The sequence below is a fragment of the Podarcis liolepis genome, assembly GCF_965112155.1.
Source record: "Podarcis liolepis genome assembly, chromosome: 3".
Classification (NCBI taxonomy): Eukaryota; Metazoa; Chordata; class Lepidosauria; order Squamata; family Lacertidae; genus Podarcis; species Podarcis liolepis.
This window is the reverse complement of record NC_139557.1, coordinates 53,058,608-53,082,761: the sequence shown is the minus strand read 5'-3', so window position 1 is coordinate 53,082,761 and position 24,154 is coordinate 53,058,608. Positions and strand designations below refer to the sequence as shown.

The window sequence follows — 24,154 nt, the reverse complement described above, 5'->3', positions numbered from 1 at the left end:
CCGAACTCAGCCACACAGGACAGCCGGCTCCGATGGCGCAACTTCAAGGGAAAGCTGGAAAGCGCTGCAAGAAAGGCCAACTTTTCCCGCCATCCTCCTTTGCCTTCCGTTAACTTCTACCTGTTGCGCCGCTTTTCCAACCAAGCCCCACTGGACCCGGCCATGCTCTCTCCTGCTTGCTCCGTCGATGAGCGAGCAAGAGGAGGACCGAGGGACCCGCAGAGCCCCGGGGTGGCCGCCAAGAGCTGCAGCGAGGCTCGCGTTCCTCGCCCGGTGGCCGGGAGGCGGCGGCTCTGAGGCGCCCTCCGCTTCTCGGCTGGGGCAGGAGGAGAGGGGCGGAACTACCGCCAGCCAGAGCCCAAACTTTCCCCGGCATGTGTCCTTGGGCGAGGCACGCGCCCAGCGGCAGGAGAGCGGAGAGGAGGAGAGCCGAGCGCTCGCCCGGGACCCTGGCGGCAGCATGAGCCTGTGGCGCTGCGCAGCGGCCCAGGAGAGGCGGCCGGGGAAGGGCTGCGCGCTGCGCCTCTGCCTGCTCTCCGCCACCCTCCTCCTCTGCCTGCTGCAGCTGGGGCTCCGGCGCTCCTGGGACGCCGCAGAGCCCGCCAAGGAGGCGCGCAAGCCACCTCTCCCGCCGGGAGCTCGCAGAGCTGAGAAGGCGAGCGAAGCCACCAGCAGGCGGCAGGTGACCTACGTGAGGAGCGGCCGCCGCAGGGGCCCAGCCGAGCCCACCTGTTGCCTCCAGGGGGCGCCCCCGAGCGACGCCCGCAAGAAGGTAAGAATGGCCGCCTCCGTGCGGTCGGTGGTTCACCCTTCAGTTGGGTTCAGGCCTGGTGGGCGTGAGGAGGTAATCATATGAAGGAGAATCCCAGAATCATGGAAAGGACCCGGTGGGTCATCTAGTCCAACCCCTTGCAATGCGGTGCATTGAGGCCCTGAGGTTGCCAGGACATGATGTTAAATTATGAGGTGGCCTTGGGTTGTCTGCTGGGAGTCGCAAAAGGGATGGTTTCGTTTCTTTCTCTCTTGGCTGTTCATGCATAGTACATTTAAAGCACATCCAACCTCCAAGAATTGTAGGCGCTGTGGTTTGCCCAGCAAAACTACAATTCCCAGCACTATTAAACTGCTCTTCCCAAGATTATTGGGGGGTGGGGTGGCGGCGTGTGAACTTTATTCAGGTGGTCTGTGGCATGTTTTTGTTTTGTGGTTGAATATGGGATTTTTGTTTTTATGCTTCTTTTTAATATTGTATTTTGTTTTATTACAATTTTAATTCTGTGTAATTCAGATTGTACCACAATAAAATACAATATATGTATGAAATAAATCAATGGTGAGGCATGCACTGAGATTGATCTGGTAAAGCTGTCACCAAATTGTAAAGTGAGCTGTCTAATCTGAAAAAGTGACCTTGGAAATATTCTACAGAAATCTGGAGCATCCATAGGATGTGTATTCTGGAATAAAAGGCATCCCTTGACAATAAATATCGTAAAGCAACCATAAGTCATGAGTGCTATACTGGTACATTTATTTAATCTCAGCCTAGCAAATCTATTTCCATTATGGCAGGTAGCCCCATATGCTGGTAAAATTGCCTTCAAAAATTGCCTTCAAAAATAAGGTTAAGGTTGATTTGGGAATTTGAAGTTGTTCGTAAACTTGGGGCCCAGACAGGGTTTGAAGCAGTTGAGCCAAAGAGATCATGAGAAGTAAATTAGTTTTTATGATGAGGGACTCAAAATGCTGTCCTCATCTGGAACAATAACAACCTGAAGCAATACAAGCTCTGTAATGAGGACAGAGTTCAAATGTGATCAAAGAATGTCGGGCTTTGAGACTCTGCAGTAAGATTGCAGTCTGAAGCAACCTAAACTTTGAAGTAAACCCACTTGCAATCAGTGGGATTTGAGTAAACATTATTTAAGGTCAGGCTGTTCAGATATCAACTGGTGTCTCAGATCTAAATAGCCATGTACTTCAGGGAAATGTCATTTTCAGATCTGCATTATGTCCGGTCCTCTCTATATGAGTGCCCTTCATCAATTAGAAATAATTATTGGTGGCAGTAATTTCCCTCTTTAAAGTGTATCAGATGTCCCCAGAAGTACTTCAAAGAAGAAAAGCTGTTGCCTGTCCTTCATTGCAGATACCTTACTGTAACTCATTTCCTACATTTTATCTGGATAATGTGTATATGTAAGTACGTACGTATATATGTGAATGGTAAGCTGCATTGTGTTAAGGCAGGACAAATATTTTATGAATAATTCAGCGGTTCTTTCTCTCTCTCTGCCTCTGCTTTTCTTCTTTTTTCTTAAATAATAATAATAATAATAATAATATAATTTATTATTTATACCCCGCCCATCTGGCTGAGTTTCCACAGCCACTCTGGGCAGTTCCCAATCAAGTATTAAAAACAATACAGCATTAAATATTAAAAACTTCCCTGAACAGGGCTGCCTTCAGATGTCTTTTAAAGATAGGATAGCTACTTATTTCCTTCACATCTGAAGGGAGGGTGTTCCACAGGGTGGGCGCCACTACCGAGAAGGCCCTCTGTCTGGTTCCCTGTAAGCTTACTTCTTGCAATGAGGGAGCCGCCAGAAGGCCCTCGGCGCTGGATCTCAGTGTCCGGGCTGAACGATGGGGGTGGAGACGCTCCTTCAGGTATACAGGACCGAGGCCGTTTAGGGCTTTAAAGGTCAGCACCAACACTTTGAATTGTGCTCGGGAATGTACTGGGAGCCAATGCAGATATCTCAGAACCGGTGTTATGTGGTCCCGGCGGCCACTCCCAGTCACCAGTCCAGCTGCTGCATTCTGGATTAATTGCAGTTTCCGGGTCACCTTCAAAGGTAGCCCCACGTAGAGCGCGTTGCAGTAGTCCAAGCGGGAGATAACTAGAGCATGCACCACTCTGGTGAGACAGTCCGTGGGCAGGTAGGGTCTTAGCCTGCGTACCAGGTGGAGCTGGTAGCCAGCTGCTCTGGACACAGAATTGACCTGCGCATCCATGGACAGCTGTGAGTCCAAAATGACTCCCAGGCTGCGCATCTGGTTCTTCAGGGACACAGTTACCCCATTCAGGACCAGGGAATCCCCCACACCCACCCACCCCCTGTCCCCCAAAAACAGTACTTCTTGTTTGTTTTTAGGAACATAGGATGGGTTAGACCAGTGTTTCTCAAACACTGCTCTGGGATTCACCATTGGACCTTGTACCACTTTCAGGTGGGCCTCAGTGCCACAGCCTGCCCAGTGCCACCCTAGTTATGCTATTTCTAGGTGATTCCCACCATAGCCTTGGATGGCTGCTACAAAAAGCTCCAGTACGCAGACACTCTTTGTATTTGTGGTCAACCTCGGATGGAAGACATCACCCATTATTAGAGCAGCAAGCAAAGTTTAAAATCAAGAAAGTCAGACCCTAAGCCCTTTACCAGATGTTACTATTCTTTTGGGGCCTGTGGTCACATTTGCAAAACAGAGGAACAGTTTGGGCAGTATGTGCATGCTGCAACTCTCCCCCCTCCCCAGCTGTAACCCCACTAAAATCACCCCATGCCTCAGTTAGGCTTGAAAAAAAATCATTCTATTACCCTTGGAAGAAGCCATCTTTAGCTCATTTCAGAAGTGGGGGGGGGGGGGGGAGACCCTGTGGGCATCATAAGTGGCTTCTGTGGGCAGCTGTGTGCCCACAGGTACCACATTGGTAACCCATGCTCTTACAGTGTAATCCTAGTCATGTCTATTCAAAAGTGAACCCCATTGAGTTCAATAGGACTTGCTTCCTTGGATTGCTTTGTAAATGTAAAAGTTATTCTACCCCCACTTCTCCTCCAGCAGTTAAAATGGATTACAGAGAAATTTAAAATACTGATAAGGGTCTTACTCTCAGATGTTTGAAATGACGTTCTTAATATAATCCTTAAATAACCACTGGGTTTAGATGAATTGTTGGGGGAAATTTGCTTTGCTTTGCTTTGTTTTATTTTTGATAAAGACTATCAGGAATAGCGGTATTCTTCTATGAGTAAACATTGTGATGAAGGTTTTTGGCATGCTCATCAGGGACTTCGTGCTGGGAGCCGCAGGTAAAGAGAAAAAAATGCACAGGGGCTATGCTGAAAAGATTTTGAAATATTTTATAAGGTTCTGCCTCTTATCAGATGCAAGGATCTTGATTGCAGGTTATCTCCATAACTGCAAGCAATTATAATCATATTAATCATATGGATTTGTTCTTCTTAGTCTGTGTTAAAATAACACATTGAGAGTTAAATGGCTTCTGTCTTCACCTTCAGGCTGTTTTTATGTAAAGTTATAACTGCTAAGTACATTTATCTGATTTTTTAAAAGCTGAATGTATGGAAAACACCAATAAAAAACAAAAGGATTGTCCTTTGCAGCCCAACCATGTGACAGATCTGGTAAACACCAGAGCCACCAATATAATTCTTCAGCATGTTTGCCAAGAAACCAGATGTTTCTACACTTTCTGGTTTATAAAAAACATATTCTCCCACTTGGCATTCACAGTACATCACAGCCAACCAAAGAATAACTAGTGGAGAGAAATGATGTGTTATGATTTGCAAAATGAAAGCATGAAGCCCTCTTTATAGCCTGATAGAGTAGCCAAGATAAAATTGTCAAGTATGTCTCAAAATGCCACAATGGGAAATAAATGTATGATGACGATTTTAAACAATACCAACAAAAATCAGGTTTTTATTTTCATAAATGCACATATTTGTCCTTCATGGCTGCTAGCAATTATGAAGCCTACATATTACTCATTGCCTCAACTGCAGCTAAGAAAATAGAATGGAAGTTTACATTTTCATATTTATTTATGCATTCATTAAATGTTTATCCTGTGCCTTTAGCTCATCCATGCTCATTATAAAAGACTAAAAACAGTGCAATCATACATTTTTTTAATAAAAACAACAACAAAAAATAAGATCAAAATAGCAGGTAGAACATAATAAATACAATGCAACACATAAGCATTTCATCAATGGCTTACTTAATAGGTTTTAAAATGAAAGTTTAGGAGAATAAAAAGGTATTTTGCCTGGCACTGGAATGATATCAGTCTATGCAGGTGAGCTTCCCTGGGGAGACATTCCAAGGCTGAGTACCTTGGAATAGTTCTTTGGCCACATCTGCACTATGCATTTAAAGCACTGCTATAGCATTTTAACAGCCATGACTTCCCCTGAAGAATCCTGTAGTTTTAAGAGTTCTTAGAAGACCACTAGTCCACTCAGTTACAATTGTTAGCAACCAATCCCCTTTCCCAATGAACTCTGGGAACTGTAGGTCTGTGAGGGGAATAGGGGGTTCCTAACAACTCTCAGTGCCCTTAAAAGATCACAGTTCCCAGGATTCTTTGGGGGACGCCATGACTGTTACAATGGTATAATAGTGCTTTAAATGTATGGTGAAGACGTGGCCTATTTCATTCACCATCTGCCTTTCCTCAAAAGGGGGCAGGCCCAGCCCAAGACATTGTGGTCTGAGGGAAAGGGCAATACCGGACACACACACACACCCCACACAATCCAACTTCTCTCTGTACTGGCAGTCCGATTTTGCTTCAACAATGGGACAGTGTCCACTACTGCATCTGAGGGCAGCAGCCTAGTTTAGAGGGCAGAAGGCTGTGGGAGAATGAATGGGAGGCTCAAGAGGAGCAGCTGGGAAGGCTGCTGCCACTTGGCTTCTACCACCTGAATCAGATGTGTTACTCTGCCTAATGTTAGGGTTGGCCCTGGCGGGGGGGGGACGGGACGGACCAGGAAAAGACATACAATGACTTTAGGGACTGGGTGAACTAGTGTGGACAAAGATGAGCTAATATGTACTTGGACTTTAAACAATGTAGGTGTTTAAAGTTAGGTAGTCATCAGCACTTGCAATTAAGCTCAGACGTGGACTGGAAGTCAGCAGAGCTGGGTGAATACAGCAACCCTAGTGACTATTTCAAACTAGCTCCCATCCTTTAAAATGTATGTGTACAAGATTGCAATAGTCCAATTTGCCCCAAAAGGAAAGGTTTGAGAGAGGCTGATAACTGGGACATCTTTCAAAGTCTTCCCCAGCTTCTCCATCTCCTCCTCCTCAATACTGTACTTCCACTTGATATATTGCCTGTCCCACTTCTCCTCTTGAGTTGCTGAAGGCAAAGCCTCGGAAATGCATCTTTTTTTATACCCCCTGTTTTGAGGTTCTAGATTCAGGGAAGATAAAGTTTCCTGCCAGAATTGGTTCGCTGCCCTTTGTCACAGGGAGTCAAAGAGAAAGTTGGGAACTGACTATTACAGGCACACCATTACAAGGTTTTTTCTTATGTTTCTGGGAAAGAAACATTTCTTGAATGTTTAAAAATTGAAATCTTGCCATCTCTTTGACTTTCACCCAGATTTATTTTCCTTAATAAAGGGAATTTGTAGCCTTTGGCAAAAAAACACACACACTGAAATCTTTAGGACACTTAACAATAACATTATTATGTTACAATAAAAATGCTATTGCATCATCTTAGAAACTAGGAAATGCCACACTGAAACAGATGGACTGAAGAAATTATATCTGACCGTGCCTGGACTGGAAGCTTCAAAGGAAAAACCAAAACTAATTATAATCATTAGCATTCTTTCCAAGGGCTTATGATCTGATATACCAGACCTTTCAGAAGTGACTGATTCAGAGTAGTTATTCTGCATCAACATTCCTTGCTTACTCAGGCAGGGAATCTCAAGTGTTGCACATATTCTTATATCTTCGCTCAATATCTTGGATTGCTTTTAGTGTGCTACTGACAGAGAATTTTGAACTCCTCCATCTCTTCAAATCTGAATTAACCACCCTACTAGGTTTTCAAAATCACAGATGAGAGGAGCCTCATTATACTGCTTCTCATTTTGTTGTTTTGGTCATCTTTAGTCTCTGATTATCCCATGCACGTACAAACAAAACCCAGACTTTGGATACGATCCTAATCATGTTTGCTTGGAAGTGAGGATCACGCTGCAAAAATAGCAGATACTGTTAGTACTGTTTTAAGGACATTTAGCAATTGGAGACATAGCCCTTCACTCCTGTGTTTATAATTTCGTGAACATTTAGCAACAGCATTCCTGGTTGCTGAAATAATGACATAAAAGGCATCCTGAATTGAATACATCAATGTCACATGAGGTGTGCTGATGCTCTGTTGCTCTCTCAGCCAGAACTGGAATGGCTGGGGAAGCACTGGGTTGGCAGTTGTGGGTGCAGATGCGCATATACCTTCTGTCACTGCCAGCCTGATCCTTCCCCTGCTGTGGCTGCCACCCTGCCCTGCTCTGTCTTGGTCATGGTGACACCAGTGGCATCCCACCTCATGCACTGTGAATGGATGAGATGTGGGGCATGCTCTGGGAAAAGTTAAACCAACAACTATGGGGCTTAAGTGCAACTAGATTTCTTAGAATTGGTCCTATATCATTCCTTAGCAATCCTCTGGGTGCAAAGGGCTTATAAGGGAGTTTGTGCTCTCAGTGCTAAAAAAGGGGAACTTTTAGCACACATGGATTTTATATAAACTCTTGGTTATCTTCTCCTGTGATCAAACCCATTTCGCCTGGGAGATTAATAGCATTACAGCACTAGGTATTGTGACTTCAAGCCATTGGCATCTGCATGGATAACTAAGGAAGACTTCAGGGAGTTCTTGTTCAAATATTGTCAGTCTGAAAGTGCAGACTGAGAGAGATTATTGTGTTTGCAATAAAAGGATGCCCTTTCATTGACAGTTGTTTTCAACAGCAAATAATCAGGTCCCAGGAGCACCAGCGCAACCTGGTACAAAATCAGGGGGGAGGGGAGCAGAGAAAGAATGAAAGAGAAGATATAGAAGCTCTGGAATTATTTTCGTAGTAACTGTGCAAGGAAAAGCTACTGATCTTTTAATTATATTTTAAAGCCTTTTCATTTGCAGTTAATAGACCAGAAAATACTGATTATAAAATGGTTCCTGGCAGTGATGTCTCTTGCAAGCTTACTAGGTTAATGATCACACAGCAGAGCCATGATCCTTGCATGCTTACCTTAGCTTTTAAAAAATTAGTCTTGCTTCATACATTTTTGAGCAGCAGCTGGGCAATCCTATCTTTCAGGGGGTGGGGGAAACTCATAGCGTGACATGCTGTAATTATAATCACCTAGCAAAATCTCATCAAATTTGATGAATTGCAGGGTGATGGGCGATGAACAGAGAGCTCCATCTTCCTTTCTCCCAGTAAGGTTCAGATTCTTTTCATCCCTTCCTGTTCCTCATTCTCTAGCTCTAACCCCCCCCCCCCACATCCCAGCAGTGGTTATTCTGCCCCAGCTCCTATGTCGAGGGAGGCAGACGGTTCTTACCAACATGCTGGTAAGAGGGTATTGCCCTGTTCTTCATTTCCTGCTAGCACTTTAGTCACAACAGCTAATGAGCAGGATCTGTTGGATCAACTTCCTAGCATTGCTTTTTTTGAGTGGGGGTGGATACTCTAAAATACACAGTTGGGCAATGCCATCTGTCACTAAACAGGGGCAACATTTCTAGTTCTATCGAACTCTTCATCAGGCAAGATACTACACCAAGGTAGGAGGAAGTGAGGATAAGGGATGCTGGAGACCTCTGACAGAAACTGGAGAGGAAAATGCTGATGTCCACTTATTTGTCCAGTGTCCAGAATGGAAATCAATCCAGCAAATATGATCAGTTGTTTCTGCTTTCAGTCTTCAGATGATACATAATGGGTGACTCCCCTTTCCCCAAGTTCAGTTGTGTTTCCTTTGTATTGTATTGAAGTGAATGGCCTGTGCATTGAAATGAATGATGGGGCATAGCATAATAATACTGTGATTGATAACATCATTAGTTATGTAATTAATTACATAAAATTACACTACAGTGGACACTAAGAAAATAATGCAGTTTTTGTCAGAAGCTGAACTGCGTCAGAACAGAAGCACTGTACATAATGAACATGGGTCTGAATGGAAATCAACACCTTCTTGCATCCCTAGCAGGGATGTGGTGGTGGTGGTGGGAATTAAAAAGCAAAAAAGTATAAAAATTATTCTGGATGTTATGAGCTTTTAGACTCTGTTCCAAAACTGTACACTTAAAAAAATCTCTGCTCGTTGTTACAGATAGCAAGTTACACACCATTTCTGAGAACACAAAGGCCGCCCATTACTCAGCTCCCTCAACACATCACAAGTTGATACACACAGGGCCCTAATTAGACACAGAGCAGAAACAAAGAGAAGCACAGCAATCTGTATTTTAGCAAAGCTGATGATTAATTCTGTGTGGCGCTAGGTGAGAGAGTCAAGTGATGCCAAATTGACTAAAAAGGTATTTTCCAAGGCACCTAAAAATGTAGCTATGTTGGTGTATAAGAAAAAACAACAACCTGCAAAATCTACAGCTGGGCAATGTAACAGAAGGGGGGTGGGCTGGGAGAGCTTGATTCTGCACTTCCTTGCACAATTTCCTTGTGAGTAGGTCAGCCATGCCCTGAAACTATATGGTAATTGCTGCCACTTTTCTTCAACACTTACAGCCTCCAGATAGGAGGGAGTTCTAGAGTGCTTAAGGAAATACGAAAACCCGGGACTATGAAGTAGCATTTAGATTCTATGACTCTCTCCAGGGTGCAAGATCTGTCTCAGTTTACAAGGAGCAATAGGGCTAGTATCCAGCTGCCTTTCCCTCTTGTGGATACAGTGCGACCAGCTCTTCTCTCCATTGAAATCCCATTATTTCACCCCAGGAACATAGGTGCAGTGGCTAGACGTGTGAGAGATTACCTGAATCCTAGAGTTTGGCTGAAATGCACTTCAGACCCCAGCAGCCAAATGCTATGAAGTTTAATTAAGAATAATAAAAATGGATAGAGCAGGCTATTGGAAAATAAAGGGACCCCCTAGCTAAAATTTATGCTGACCTAGCTACATATAGGCTTCTGGTTTCCTCATGAGTAACACAGTGTAGGTGGGCTGTTTCAGGGTTTTCTGATTGGGAACTAATCTTGATTGAAAAATTGCATATATGTGTAATATATTATTGGAAAAACATATGTGAATGCATATAAATACTGAATAGTATAATGGCTATTAAATGCATGCGGAGACACACCCATGCATTTATAAAATATAACCTGCAGTCTTCCTAGTGGGCTGAAACATAAAGCAGATAATAAATGGGGTGATTGCAATTTGTTAGAATGTAAGTAGTTTATCATTTCTAGAAAACATATCCATGTTTCTTTAGGATCTTTGTAACTTATTGATGCAGCTTGAAGTTATTTATGCTAGTCAGCCTTTTTTTGAGAGAATAAAGTAAAGGCGACATGCCGGCCTTCTTAAGGAGCCAGATAATTTATGAGAGTAATACAATTCTGTATACAAATATGCTGAAGGCCATGCATACCAGTGGAATGAAAGCTATAATTTGGAATCTACTGTTGTGGTAATAACTCAGCAGCATTTAGAGCAGAGGCAGTTGAGCTGTTTCCAGCCTCATTTACAGGAGCTAGCAGCAAACTTAGTTGAACAAGTGGGATCTGCAACAAAGTCTTGCCATTTTGGAGTGCTCCTCTAGCCAACCACACCCTCTTCCAGGCCACTCCATTCTATTCCATTTATATTCCCCCTCCCCCCCCAAAAAAGTCATTCAGCATTCTGTGGTCACAAAGACGTTAAGTAGCTCAGTTGGTACAGCATGACACTCCTAATCTCAGGGTTGTGGGTTTGAGCCCCACATTGAGGGGTTGGACTTGATTACCCACGATTCCTTCCAACTCTATGATTCTAAGACTCTAAGCATGCTAAGTCCTTGCTGGACCTTATTGGGGTCATCCTGTCCTCTGGAATAATCCTAACTTCTGGGTGGAGAGCAGTGGGGCTGACCAGAGCAGTGGGGGCCACCATTGCTTGTATATTTTTTTATTTTGTTGCTGGGCTGGCAACAAGTGGATGCAAGAAATAAATCCAGATCTGACTCCTCTCTGTTAAACCAGTTTGGGATCCATTGGACCCTTGGCTGGGCCATTTGTTCTGCCTCTCTCTCCTCATCCTTCCCTGTTTGAGGACATTACATTGGATACTGCTGGCACTGGCAACAGCCTACAGTGTTAGTGAGTGCAGCAAAGCCCCCTGCAGTATTGGATCCTCTGCCACATCAGTGCAGGTTAGGATTGCTCTGCCCATTGGCCTTTGGTCTGATCCAACAGGGTCTTCTTATGTTATAAGTAACTACTGGAAATGTTAGTTTACTGATCTTTTATAGTCTGGTAATCCTACACCTGAAAATAGTTAATATTGCTTGAAGATACAGCCATTAACACTCAGGTGGTAGGAAAGGTATTTGTGTGCAACAATAATGTATAATAAAAATAAAAAAACCTTGTTGCTTAAAGGCTTAAGGTTGTTGTTTTAAAATCTTTTTTTTTAAAAAAATATTAGGGGAATTCGTTCTGCTCAGCAGATTTTTGCTTGTAAAAGACTACAAGGTATTTTTTTATTTTTCTTGCTTTAGGCATAGTAATGCTATTTAGTGCTTTTAATGAAAAATTTTAAATGAAGGTGTGGTTCTTTTAAAGTAGTCAGAAGCAAGTGAAGCACAGTGGATCTTGTTTCAGACTTATTAGCCAACACGTAGTTCGTTCTTCTTAAAAAACAAAACCTGCAGTTGCACTGCTATGCTCACTTTCTTGAGAGTAACATTCATTTAACCTGTTGTGATTTAAAGCCAAATAAACCTGTATAGAATTGGACCAAGAGGATGGGGATGGGCATAGCTCAGTGGTATAATACATTGTGTTACAAGTTTGGGGGTTGGGTGGGAAGAAGTAGGCTGTATGTGAGAGCCATCTAAGCCCTGGATCCATCAAGTGTTAAAATATAAGACAGGATAGCTTCCTGAGTTGAGGGAATATCCTAGGTTATTAAGGCAACAAAGGAAGTGGCTTGGCACCAGACATCAAATGGGTGGGCCTTCCTCCCTCAGCTCATGGTTCGTTAGAGGGATGAAGAGTTTAGAATTGCAGTGATGGGGGCCAGAAGTGAAGCAGCAAGTTGGAGAGAGAGTGAGAGTAATGTTTGAAAGCAATATTTGATTTCAGTTTGGGTTATGGGAGAAGCAGGATCCTTTTGGGGTGCTGTGAACCGCTCCATCATATGCTCAGGTTGTACATATGTGTAAATAAACCATATATCATAAAGACACCACAGTCTCCACTGTGCCTCATTCCCAAAGGAAACATGGACCTTGGGTGAGCGCCTGGAACCCCTGAAATCTCACACTGCTCAGAGATTGGGGTGGCATGCAACAATACTTTGCCTGCAAAAGGTCCCAGGTTCAATATTTGGTGTCTCCCATTAGGCTGCAAAAGACCTGCCTGAAACGCTGGAGAGTCACTGCCAATCAGAGTTGACAATATTGAGCTAGATGGACCAAAAGTCTGACTTGGTAAAAGGTAATTTCCTGTGATGCTCCTTTTTGCTGTACCGTATGTATTACAGGACATTTCTTTTTAACTAGACAGATTCTAATTGCTCCCTCTCATAGTGCACTCAGTCAAGGCCCTATCCATCTGGAAGTAAAATGTGGGCACCTTAAAGAAGGTGCTGGTTTCCAAGCATTTTGGTGACCCTGCACCCACCGGGGAAATAGAGATGTAATTTTGTAAAGGAAAAGGAATGATACCCTCCCAACAGCCCACGAGTATGCCCTGTGTTTTCCAGGGGTGTCTGATGAAAAAGCAAAACAGAAAAGATGGAAGATGTAGGTGAAAGAATTAGCTGCCTTGAGCTCCATACAGTTCATAGTATGCTGAAGAAGGGTGTGACTTGCTCTGTGGAACTCTGGAACCAAACGCTTAAAAGGGTGGGGAGATACTGCAACATTTTGCTGCAAGCCCTGCTTGTGATTTGAGATTTAAAATTACATTTAACCTTTTTCTTGCAAATGCTATTTCTCTGTCAAATTCGAAACCTGTTTGTTTTATACCTGTGTATAAAGAAAATAAAAATACACCCCAACATACAACCAGCCCTTTAGAATATGCATGACTTTTTTTTTTTTTTTGATTAACTGGATTTCTGTGTTCAGAGACCAGATGTTCATTGTCAGCTGGATCCACTCAAAAGGGTCTTTAATTTCAGAGCCTAGAGGAGATTTCCAAATTTCCAATTTCTACCTTTCCAGTACCCTGGTGGGCCTCCAGATTTTAAAAGCTGTGGTTATGCTTTCAAGCACTTGAAACTAAGAGTATATTTCTAAGTATGGTGTATAAATAATAAGCCATTAGTGGTAGTGCTCTCCAGAGTCCTGAAAGCCTCCAAAGTAAAACTAAAAATCTGGCAATCGACTGGAAGACCTGCTTTTGGGGGTTAGAGATCACAATCTCCCAAGCACTTGATTTTACTGATTAATAATTAAAAGCATCTGGTTCATTTGGATGAGCATCCCATTTCGAGCTTATCGTCTGGGAAATGGCCTGTTTGAAGTCAAGCACCACTTACTCCTTACAGACCAATGTTTGTCTAGGGTTAGACAGACTTAAAGTTGGCTAGTTTAGCTTGCTTAGTGATCTGGATTTATTGGAATGCTCTGCTGTAAAATAGTATAGCTGACCTGTCAACAGTGATGGGCAAGGATGGTTTTGGCAACTTGGACATTAAGTGGAAAAGGAGTTGCTAAGTTTCAATCAGGCTATCTTTTTAAGAGCCCCATGGCAAGAAGAGAGGAGGCAGCCATAGTTTCTTCCACTTCACTTGACCATTCCATTTCATTGCTCTCACCCCTTTACATGCAGCTCGTGTGAGTGAGCAGCACCAAATCCAAAATCAGCTGATGTGTGGAAGTGTCTGTGGCCAAGAAAAGCCCTGGCTGCATCCACTCTTGCTGCTGAAGAGTTGTTAGAGAGAGAGGTGTGCTCTCCTATTTGCATTTTGATCCTTCTCTGTCCTGCATTGCAGATATTACTGATCCTTCCCCTTGCTGCTTTCCTCCTGTGAGCATGAGAAACTTCAAAGAACATATGCAAAAACAGAGAATCATAGTTGGAAGGGATCCTGAGGGTCATCTAGTCCAACCCCCTGCATTGCAGGAATCCTGCACAGAGGCATGCACCATGTTATATTGCAATATAACATGGCTGTATAAATGTTAAAACTGCATCTAAGCCACAGGCTTAGAATTTGCATTCTAAACCAACAATTCAGCCAATCTTGTATATGAAACTTTCTCCTACGGAGGGAATTGTTTTGTAGCCTTTTGGCAGCTAGTGGCCCACTCCCAGCATCCCTGAGAGATCTAACCATTCTGGTCAGTAATGTCATTACTATAGCTAAATCTGGAGAGTGAGTTTTCGAGCCCCAGGATTTCCTAAAGTCCCTTGGTAGGCTGGATTGTAGCAAGCTATGGTCACCAGCATTAAGCAATTGTCTCCTGGCAGCAGTCATTCCAGCAGACTGCAGCAATGGGACAGATGGGAAGCAAGGTCCACAGTTGCTCCTTTCCCTGAACAGTTTTCATTTGAACTGGTCTTTAGAAGAGCTTTATAACTTTAAGAACTGGTGCCTGAGTTTGCTTGTTTTCCTTCTCCCTCCTCTTTTTCCTTTGCGTTGTGCCTTTTAGGTTGTAAGCCTGGGGGTAATGACAGTCTTGTTTATAACTGGGTTTATAACCCTGGGAGCTTTTTTGGCTGAAGAGTTGGGTTTAACGAAATCACAGGGGCTGGTGCTGTACATCTCAAATCCTCTGTTGTGCTGATAGACACTTTGATGCTTCAACATGTACAGTCACAGGTATCTAGGCAACAGCCCCACCTCAGACCATGGTGTTTCTGACTTGATCCCTGGAGTCCCTCACACTTTCCTCTAAATTTAGATTTAGAGGCTAAGCTCCTTGGGGCAGGGACCTATCTTTTTACCTCTAAAGCATCCTGTATATTGACAACGAAATAAATGATTGATTAAGTAATATTTGACTGTTTCCTCTGGCCCATCATTTATTTAAAAAATCATTTATTGCTCTTACACTTGTTAATATTCCCTCTCTCTCAAAGGCTCAGGGTGGATAATAACTCTTAGTGCATTTTATAATGAAACACTGGTGTACAATATATTAAAATAATAAAAAAGAGCCTGCACTTAAAAGACCTTTCCCTCTACTAATCCCCTACCACTAGATTATTGTCTGAATAAAAAAGACATTGCATTACTTCCTGGGGATTTCGACTCAGATAATTTGTGCACTTGTCATTCTTATGCTTTTTAATATTGTGCTTCAGAATTAATTGCTTTTAATTATTAAAAACTTAAGCTCACATGAGAAATGCAGTAAAAGTGGAGCAAGACACTTTTGCTGAATTCAGGGAAGATAATCTGCACAGGGCAGGCCTTGTTGGATCAGGAACCATAGGCAACAATCTGAGGCTCATGATCTGTGCATTCAGATGCACAGTGTTCCGTGCATCCAGTTACGGATGTTGTCTTTCCGCACAGCATTGCTTTCAGTGGTGCACATTTGAATGTGTATCGGGTGGGATTTCCAGAACATACAAAGACTGGTAACACGGGCATTCCAAAGTGAAACTTATCTTTACTAAGGCACAGCAATCTTAGGAGTGCCCCTCATTTTTATCGGTTTTTTACAGCTCTGAAGTGTGCTTTGCTTTTGACATTTGCCCTGGGAAGTCTTGACGTCTCCCCTCCTGGCTTCCCTTAGCACACAAGCTAGTTTACAAATGTGGCTGCTATTGAGTGCTCAGTGGGTAGCTAACTTTTGGCACAAGGCCTTTGTGGGTCAGCTTCAAGTTTTGAGATAACATGCTCTATTATTGTAGGGCTGTGGGATGGATTCCACATGTGGTCAGACTGCTAAATGGCATGAAATCAAATACTGATGGAGAGTGAGAGCATTATTTAACGAACTGATACAAAGAAGGCATTGTACGCGTACACAATGCTGATGCTGTCAAGGAAAGCCTTAAAAAGGCTCTCTCAGGGAAATGCCTTTGAAGTCTAAAAATAGAGGGGTGGACCTACTACTGACACTTTGCAAGCCCTTCCTCCTCCAAGCTTTCCACTTAACTGGGTGGGAGTTTGACTCTCGGGCAATTACCTGCTGCTTCAAAGGAAGCCATCTCTGCTTCCAGCAAACACCCTGTGACATTCAGCCAACAAACCCTCAACCTTTTAGGAGAAGACTTTGTAGCTATCACTATGTTTCCCTTCAGTAATGCTGCATTACAAAATATTTAAACTCCAGTTCTAGACATGTTCATGTTCAGTAAGGCAATCTATATTTCAGTGGTCGACTGTGTACAGATTAGCAGCTTAAAACATGGTGAAATAGTTTCCCCTTCTGTGTTTCAAATTGCATGTACACATTGCTGTACACACCAGAGAGGGGGTGGGAATGTCTTCACTTGATATGCATTGCCCCTTTGGTTTCCTCATGCCTGCAGGAACACCCCCCCCCCCCCGGTTCCTGTTCACAAAGCTGTCCTCTTCTGTCTCAAGAGTAGCACATCTCGACTTAACTACAGAGTGATTGTGGCTTATATGTTCAAATCAGATGAAAGCTGGTTTGATAGGAAATGCATCAAACAACACTGTTTCTCAAGGAACTGCAGGTTCAGTATGAATCGTGGCTGACCTCATGTGAACACAACTTCAAACACCAGCAGCGGGAGAGCACTGGAGCCAAGAGTACACAGGAATGTGTGCATAGCCACAGATCTCTTTTAAAATTGCCATCACTTTACCTTTACCTACAGAGGCTGCAGAGTAGCTATAAGAATGCCACGTTTTGAGTAGCAAAGCACAAATTGTTGGTGCAGCCAGTATAAATGTAAAACAATCACTGGTGTTTGCAGTGTGGAGTGAGGCAGTTCAATTGTAGAAATGTGGTGGGCTTCTTTGCAAAATTAGTTTTCCTCCCTCAGCAATTCATTAGCTTGCTTCAGTCACAGATGTTAGTAGAGCAAATCATGAACATGGGGAAAATAGCCTCCAGGGTCTGTTTCCTATCCTTTTTACTGCAGGTAAATTATTTGCATTGCATTATCAATGAATTTACATTCAGGATACAATATGTATTAAGAATTAATAGTTCTCAATCTCAAGCCACAAGAGACGTATCACTGGCTGTGTACACACGCTGCAGCTTAAAATGGATTCGATGCGTCTCATTTGTGCGTGTTTTTTGCATAGTCAAGATGATCTTCTCATCTTAAGTGGCAGACTGCAATTCCCACCCCCGTGCTTTAGTTCAGATTTTCTCAATTTGTGGATAATGCGGGGGGGGGGGGAGGAAATCCCAGCCTAAAAGTGCATGCTACCTGACTGTGTATTGTTTTAGTGGATTTTTTTAAAAGATTAAAAATTAATTTCTATCCCACTCTTCATCCAAGGCTCATGGAGCAGTTTGCAATATAAAAACAAACATAACATAGTAACAAACAAAGCATGTAAAACATGTAATCCATGGCTTCATTTGTCACCTGCACCCAGCAAACACCCCCTTCCCCTAGTTTAAAAGGCCATTGATTGTTTCGTTAGCCAAAGGCCTGGGAGAAGAGGAATGTTTTTGCTTTGCGCCACATATGTGGTGATGTTTTGCTGGTTGCAACGACCATCTAGTAACACACTTTCTACTTCTGTTGACGAGGTGCTCCATGGGTTGCTGGTGGGATTGGTCAACACACGTGATGTTGTTTTGAACAGCTGTTTTTGTGCAAGTCGGGTACAGTGGTACCTCAGGTTACAAACACCTTGGGTTACAAACACTTTGGGTTACAGACTCCGCTAACCCGGAAGTAGTACCTTGGGTTAAGCACTTTACCTCAGGCTGAGAACAGAAATCGCACGGTGGCAGCGGAAGGCCCCATTAGCTAAAGTGGTACCGCAGATTAAGAACGAACCTCCGGAACAAATTAAGTTCGTAACTAGAGGTACCACTGTACAGTGGTACCTCGGGTTAGATACTTCAGGTTACATATGCTTCAGGTTACAGACTCCGCTAACCCAGAAATAGTGCTTCAGGTTAAGAACTTTGCTTCAGGATGAGAACAGAAATCGTGTTCCGGCGGCGCGGCAGCAGCAGGAGGCCCCATTAGCTGAAGTGGTGCTTCAGGTTAAGAACAGTTTCAGGTTAAGAACGGACCTCTGGAATGAATTAAGTACTTAACCTGAGGTACCACTGTATATCATAAAGCTCGTATCTCAGAAATAATGGGAAAGAATGACTGCCTTCACAGGTAAACGAATACTTGTATGTTTGCCCACAATGAACTTCAAGTTTCCAGAATTCAGGAAGGATAGGGAAATATAAATTGAGGGGGAGGAAGTGACAGTGCAAACCGTCAAGCACAGCTCACTTAGGATGGCTGAGAAACATTGAGACAGAGTTCAGTTGAAAGCCCTCATGTGTGGACAAACATGTACAAAAGCGCACGGGATGAGGGGGAATGAAACTGTGTGATCCATGTACACACATTAAACTGTTTCATGTGTACATAACAGTTTGAACCACTCATAGTCAGGTTTGGTTTCCTGAATCTGCAAGATAAATGCTGGAGATCCAACTGGGTTAAAGGAAGTGTGGAGGAAAGATCTGAATATATGGATTGAGCAGACATCCTGGAATGGCTTATATAGTAGGAAAAATAGTAATTTTCTCAGTAAATCAAATGTTAGAGACATTTTGTGTTTCCATGACTCACATATTTATTGCTAGTCCTTGACTTGTGATGGTTATGTTAATCTTGGCTGTAATGCTGAAGAGCAATTAGAGAATTAATTAGCTGGATTTCTGTTTTTCACATTTATAAAATGGGCATGTAAGGATAAAGATTGTGTCGTTCTTTTTGTCCATCTGCCTTGTAAGCAGAAGACATGTTGGCACACACAGGGAAGTGGAAATGTTTTGGATTGTAGTTGCTGGCTGACATTGAGCAGTGCTGCCAGCAAATAAAATGACTCCAAGTGGGGGACACAATCAGTCAGATTTAGCAACATAGGATCATGGAATATTGGCTGAGCAATTCGCTTGAAAAAAAATTGAGGCACAGAAAGAAACCAAAGAAAATATATGTTAAAAAAATATTGTCAGGAAACTGATCGTGATTCTGGCACACATTGCCCATTGAAGTAATGTGAAAATGGTCTTTTAAAACAAGCAGACACTCCCCCCCCCCCAGCAGGTGCTAAATATTTCTCTTTGGTCATGGAATATTGCTGGTTCTTCATGTTTTCATTTCTTTTCTTCACGTACAAAACCTCTTCTTAAGCATTTGGTTCTGACCTGAGGCAAACCCGTGGCTCCCCAGGTGTTAGAACATCTGCTTTGCATACAGAAGGTCCCATGTATAATCCTCAGCATTTCCAGATAGGACTGGGAAAAGATTCCCTGCCTGAAACCCAGGAAAACCAGTGCCACTGCAGAGATCAGGCTGAAAGATCTCTAACCCTGAGAGGCTCAGTGAGAGCTGTCCTTGTGGCACATGGAGTAGGAGAACTAGGCTCTGCTACCAGCCATTGTCCCTGGTCCAAGACCTCTGGTGCCTTGCAGCATGGGTATGGCTGGTGTATATGTCATTTACTTCACAATGATGTTATTTCCGTGTGGTCCATGCACTGCCACTAACATCTAGATTAGCTTGCTACATATGGTAGATCCGAGAATTTAGAATATAGCAACCTGACATCAACTGGTGTGGGAATTACCTACATGACACAGATGATCTATGTGGTGAGTGGTACTTCACATTATAGCATGTAGGGTGCTGTTCGTGGCAGTCTCCCTGTGGGGCAAACTGACCAAGATGCAAAATTCTCTAGTTCCATGAGCTCAAGGGGGAGGGTAAGACTTGTTGTTCGTAAACAGCATTCCCCATGCCAAAATGCAAGCTGCTTTCCAAACTGAGTGGACTTTCAAAATACAGTTTTTGCAATATGACAATGTAGGTCAGGCAATCCAGAGGTGGGGGAATCCAAAAAACACAAATATTGGGATAGCACAAGTCTCTTGTGTTAGCCCAAGCATAGGAATATAAGAAGAGTTCTGCTGGATCAGACTATGTCCAGCATTCTTTTCTAACAGTAGCAAAACAGAAGCCCGTGGGAAGGCCACTGTCAGGACATCAGGACAATAGCATTTTCCTGCTTGTGATTTCTAGCAACTGGTGTTCAGGGCAGCTCTTTGTACCCAAACCATAATATACAGGGCTGGCTGCCCATGACTTAACTCTCATCCATGCTATTGGTATGGGAAAGAAGGATAATACACTGTCACCTGCCCTCGGGCAAGCGGACACATCGGTGCCAGCCATAATACAGTATATGGGTGTAAAAGTAGAGTTTGGAGAACAACATTATGGCCATCAATTGAAGTGAACAGTTAGGGAGTAACGGCAGGCTCACACACTGAATTCACATGTAGAAAGCAGCCTTACATCCTGTCAAAGGTTTTGTCCACGTAGCCCAGTGTGGGATGACTGGGAGTGGCATAGTTCTCTGCCCTTGAGGGTAAAGCAACCCCCCCCCCTCAAACAAGGAGTATCAGTGACAAGGCAGAGCCCACCAGCTGATATCCAAAGATCCTTGTAGTCTGTCATTCCAGTGATATAATAGCTACTTGTAAACTTGGCCTTTGAATGCTTTATTATTGCAGTGTTGCCATTTCAGAAGGACACATGAGACGATTTTAATTGCAGATTATTTAAAGGGCGCATATGCTGAAAGAGAAAGTGGTCTCCAGGGGAACATCAACACAGATTACTGTCTAATTAGGCCAAAGAAAACACTTAAAAAACAACAACCTGACCTTTACATGATTCTAGATATTAAACAGATTCTCAAAAACATAACTATCTCATGGAAGAGAACATCTTCCATGAAAAGAAAGATCTTCCATGCAAGAAAAGTTTGCATGTTGGATTTTTTTCCTACAGCTGTTATAGCACTGCTTAAAACACAGATGGAAATAATAAAGATGGACATCTAATGACTACAAATGCATTGATGTATAATCAGGTTAGAGAGAAAGCCTCTAGTCTAATTTTGTGGATTCCCCCCCCCCCCCGCTTGATGAAAAGTACCTTAAAAAATTTAAAGCGGTGGGCACCTCTGAACACATAATTATGTTTCTCTTCATTCTTCTTCTTTGATCTCACATTCTTTGGCCCAATTTGTTCACTCTACTTTTTTTAGTCTTGTTGGAATGCACCATGTGATTTTGTCAATGATGTCATAAGGCCACATCTTAAGAGATGATGTCTCTTACATAAGGCAACAGGGTCAACCAGCATCAGTGGGAATGTGGACCATTATTGAGTCAAGGGATTGTGAGAGCAGAGAATAAGGGAAATGGTGCTACTTTGAATATGGTCCAATATGTATAAATGAGTCAAGCCTTATGCTATACTATATTTCTGCTACACAATTTTATAAGATACATAAGTATTTTTATACAGCTATATGCATCTGTTTACATGTTGGTTACGTTAGGCAACTTGGATTGTATATACAGTATATGATATGCTAGAATTATTCATATTGTTAGCAGGATTATTATTATTATTATTAGTGGGTATGTAGGGGGAATTAACTTCTTTTCAAAATCGAGGAATAGGATGGGAGTTAGAAAAAATCCATGCAGAGAAACTTGACACTGAGATTTTCAAAACATTCCATCTCTATCTTGTGGTTACTGAGGTTCTTCGTGAGGAAGAGAAAGGATTAAAAACAAATAAGGAAATGCAATTTTTATAATAGCTGAAATACCAGCTCTGTTCTGCTGTGACACCACTCTGTGCGTCAGATGTTAAGTGACACACAGGCTCCTTAAAAATGTAACATCTGTACTAGCTGTCAGATATTCTGCAAAGCTGTGCACTCTCTTAGATGAAGACAACTGTAGTATTAAACATCCTCTGTTGTGGGGTGTATTTTATATTCCCATGGAGCAATCCAGTAAACATTATGCCATGCTAGAAAGAATGTGGAACTTAAACACTGTGCAGTGCACCACATTGCATTTATTTCCATATGATTTTATGCCTAATTGTTTGTGAATTACACTTTCTTACAAAATATGGAGGACTTCCCATAGATGTACATGTAATTCTCAGACTTTGTCTTCTGTTTAAAAAAGTCTGCTTTGCATCTGTATTACAGCCATTGTATGCAGGGAATCATTTGTAAAAAACACAAACAAACAAACAAACAAACAAACAAACAAACAAACACAAAGCACTGTAGGTGTGTTATGTATTTAGCAGTAATTTTTTAAGACTGCAGTTAGCAGTTAACATTTAGGTATGTACTGGATAAAAAAGAGGAAATGTAAAACTATAGACATCACAAGCTTTTGTGGTGGTGGTGTTTTTAAAATGATGTTTTAGCTTCTCAAGTTGTGCTTCATCTATATGCTGCTGATCCTGATATGAGAAATGACATCTGTGGATAAGAATTTTGTGCTTTAGAAATCTGTGTCCTAATTGGATCCGTTCATTAACTTTGAAAGGAATTTGTGTCAGCCATTGGACAGGAAATCTAATTGTGTTTAGATTGATGCCCTACCGTATTCTTGTTACTGTCAAGATCAGAGGTCCAAAAAATCTTGACTTGCGGAGGTTTTAGACTGTCATTAATTTTTGGTGGGATTCAATCATATCTCAGCAAATTCAGACTGTACAATTAAAGCTGATGTGGAGCCCTTGTGAAATAAAGCTTGGACTTTTTGTGACAAGGAAAGTGAACAGAAAATGCACTGAAAAGTGTGGGATAATACTTGCTTTCATGAGTGCTCTTTAAATGGCCTTCAGCATCTAACCTCTTCACAAACAAATAAGGCTGAATGCTCATTAAACATGTCATCCAGAAGCAACTTTGAACTTAGATAATAGTTTTTCGTTTTCCTTTTTCAGACACACATGCACCCCCTCCTCCACCCAAAACCCAATGTTCCTGGCCTGACAAGTTGGCTGGTAACACTTCCTCCTCCTGAGATTTGCTTCCTGTCTAGGACCCATTTGTCTCTAATGTCTATGGAACCATCAGATTATTTTCCAGAGCTGGTACCACCATCTCCAATTTGCTTTGCCAATGTTTACAAGCACCTGGCAGTTATATTTGGATTACCTGACGTTCCCATTTATCATGTAGAGTTTAAATTGACTCACTATTTTGTCTTGAGGCTGTTGTGATTTAATTTTCTATCAATAATATACTTGGCCCATAATATCACTGGGATGAATGCGCTGGCCCATACTTCTGTGCTGCTAAAGCAGCCTCTTGTGCCAGGTTAGCAGGGCAGAGGACATAAAAGTAGAACACTGCAATTGCACTGATGTACATTCAAACATGTTGAGAGGCAGCATACTTTTATCCTACTTTTTAATTCCCCCGCTTCTGCTTTTACATGGTGCTACCAGTGGTCTTCCATTCAAGGGGCTGATCAGGTCCACAGCTGCAGCATTAGTTGCTCTTGGACAATTCACTGCTCCCCAAAATTTCTTATTCCTTTTTTAAAATGTCAGATTGATTTGCCATGAGCCAAGCTGTTCTGTTGTAATAAGCATAGTGAAATCCCTCTCCGTACAGCCCAGCTTGTATTTGTAGGTTGATGGTGAACAACAGGTGATTCTTTACATAAAATACGTTACAAGTATTTCTTTACATAAAAATGGTAAAATGGGTCTAAAGCTTGGGGGGCATGAGATAAAAGGAACGATTTGGGCCCTTTGGATTTCGACTGAGGGAAAATAAGCTTTTGAGTTCTTAGGAGTCTTGGGGTCTGTTTCTGCTTTAGCACTGCTTGGTTTTGTATATCTTATCTTCCCCTGCCAGTAACACCCCCCCCCCAAACCATTGGCCATGCTGTCTGGGGCTGATGGGAGTTGTGAACCAACAACTGTTTGAGGGCGCCATGTTGGCTAACCTAGACACATGTCTTTCCACAAAAAGTAACTACATTAGTTCTGCCACAATAAAAAATTCTTCTCAGAAAGGTGGCAAGTATTTTATTTTAAAAAATAAAGACACAAGTTCAGTTTGTTGCAGCAGATGTTTTCCCTACCCGCTGCAA

At 42.5% G+C, this 24,154-nt stretch overlaps 1 protein-coding gene across 3 annotated transcripts in view; it reads left to right on the top strand.

Annotated features, from left to right (window-relative positions):
• Positions 1-24,154, top strand: part of METTL24 (methyltransferase like 24) — a 93,528-nt gene continuing 69,374 nt past the window's right edge. For 2 of the 3 annotated variants that reach the window (XR_014524774.1, XR_014524775.1), the window contains exon 1: positions 1-772. Coding sequence is in view for 1 of the 3 variants with exons in the window: in XM_083497864.1 (XP_083353990.1) it covers positions 188-772 (585 nt within the window). In the remaining 2 variants the exon portion in view is untranslated. The remainder of the gene's footprint in view (positions 773-24,154) is intronic. The other variant, XM_083497864.1, reaches the window with a different exon arrangement.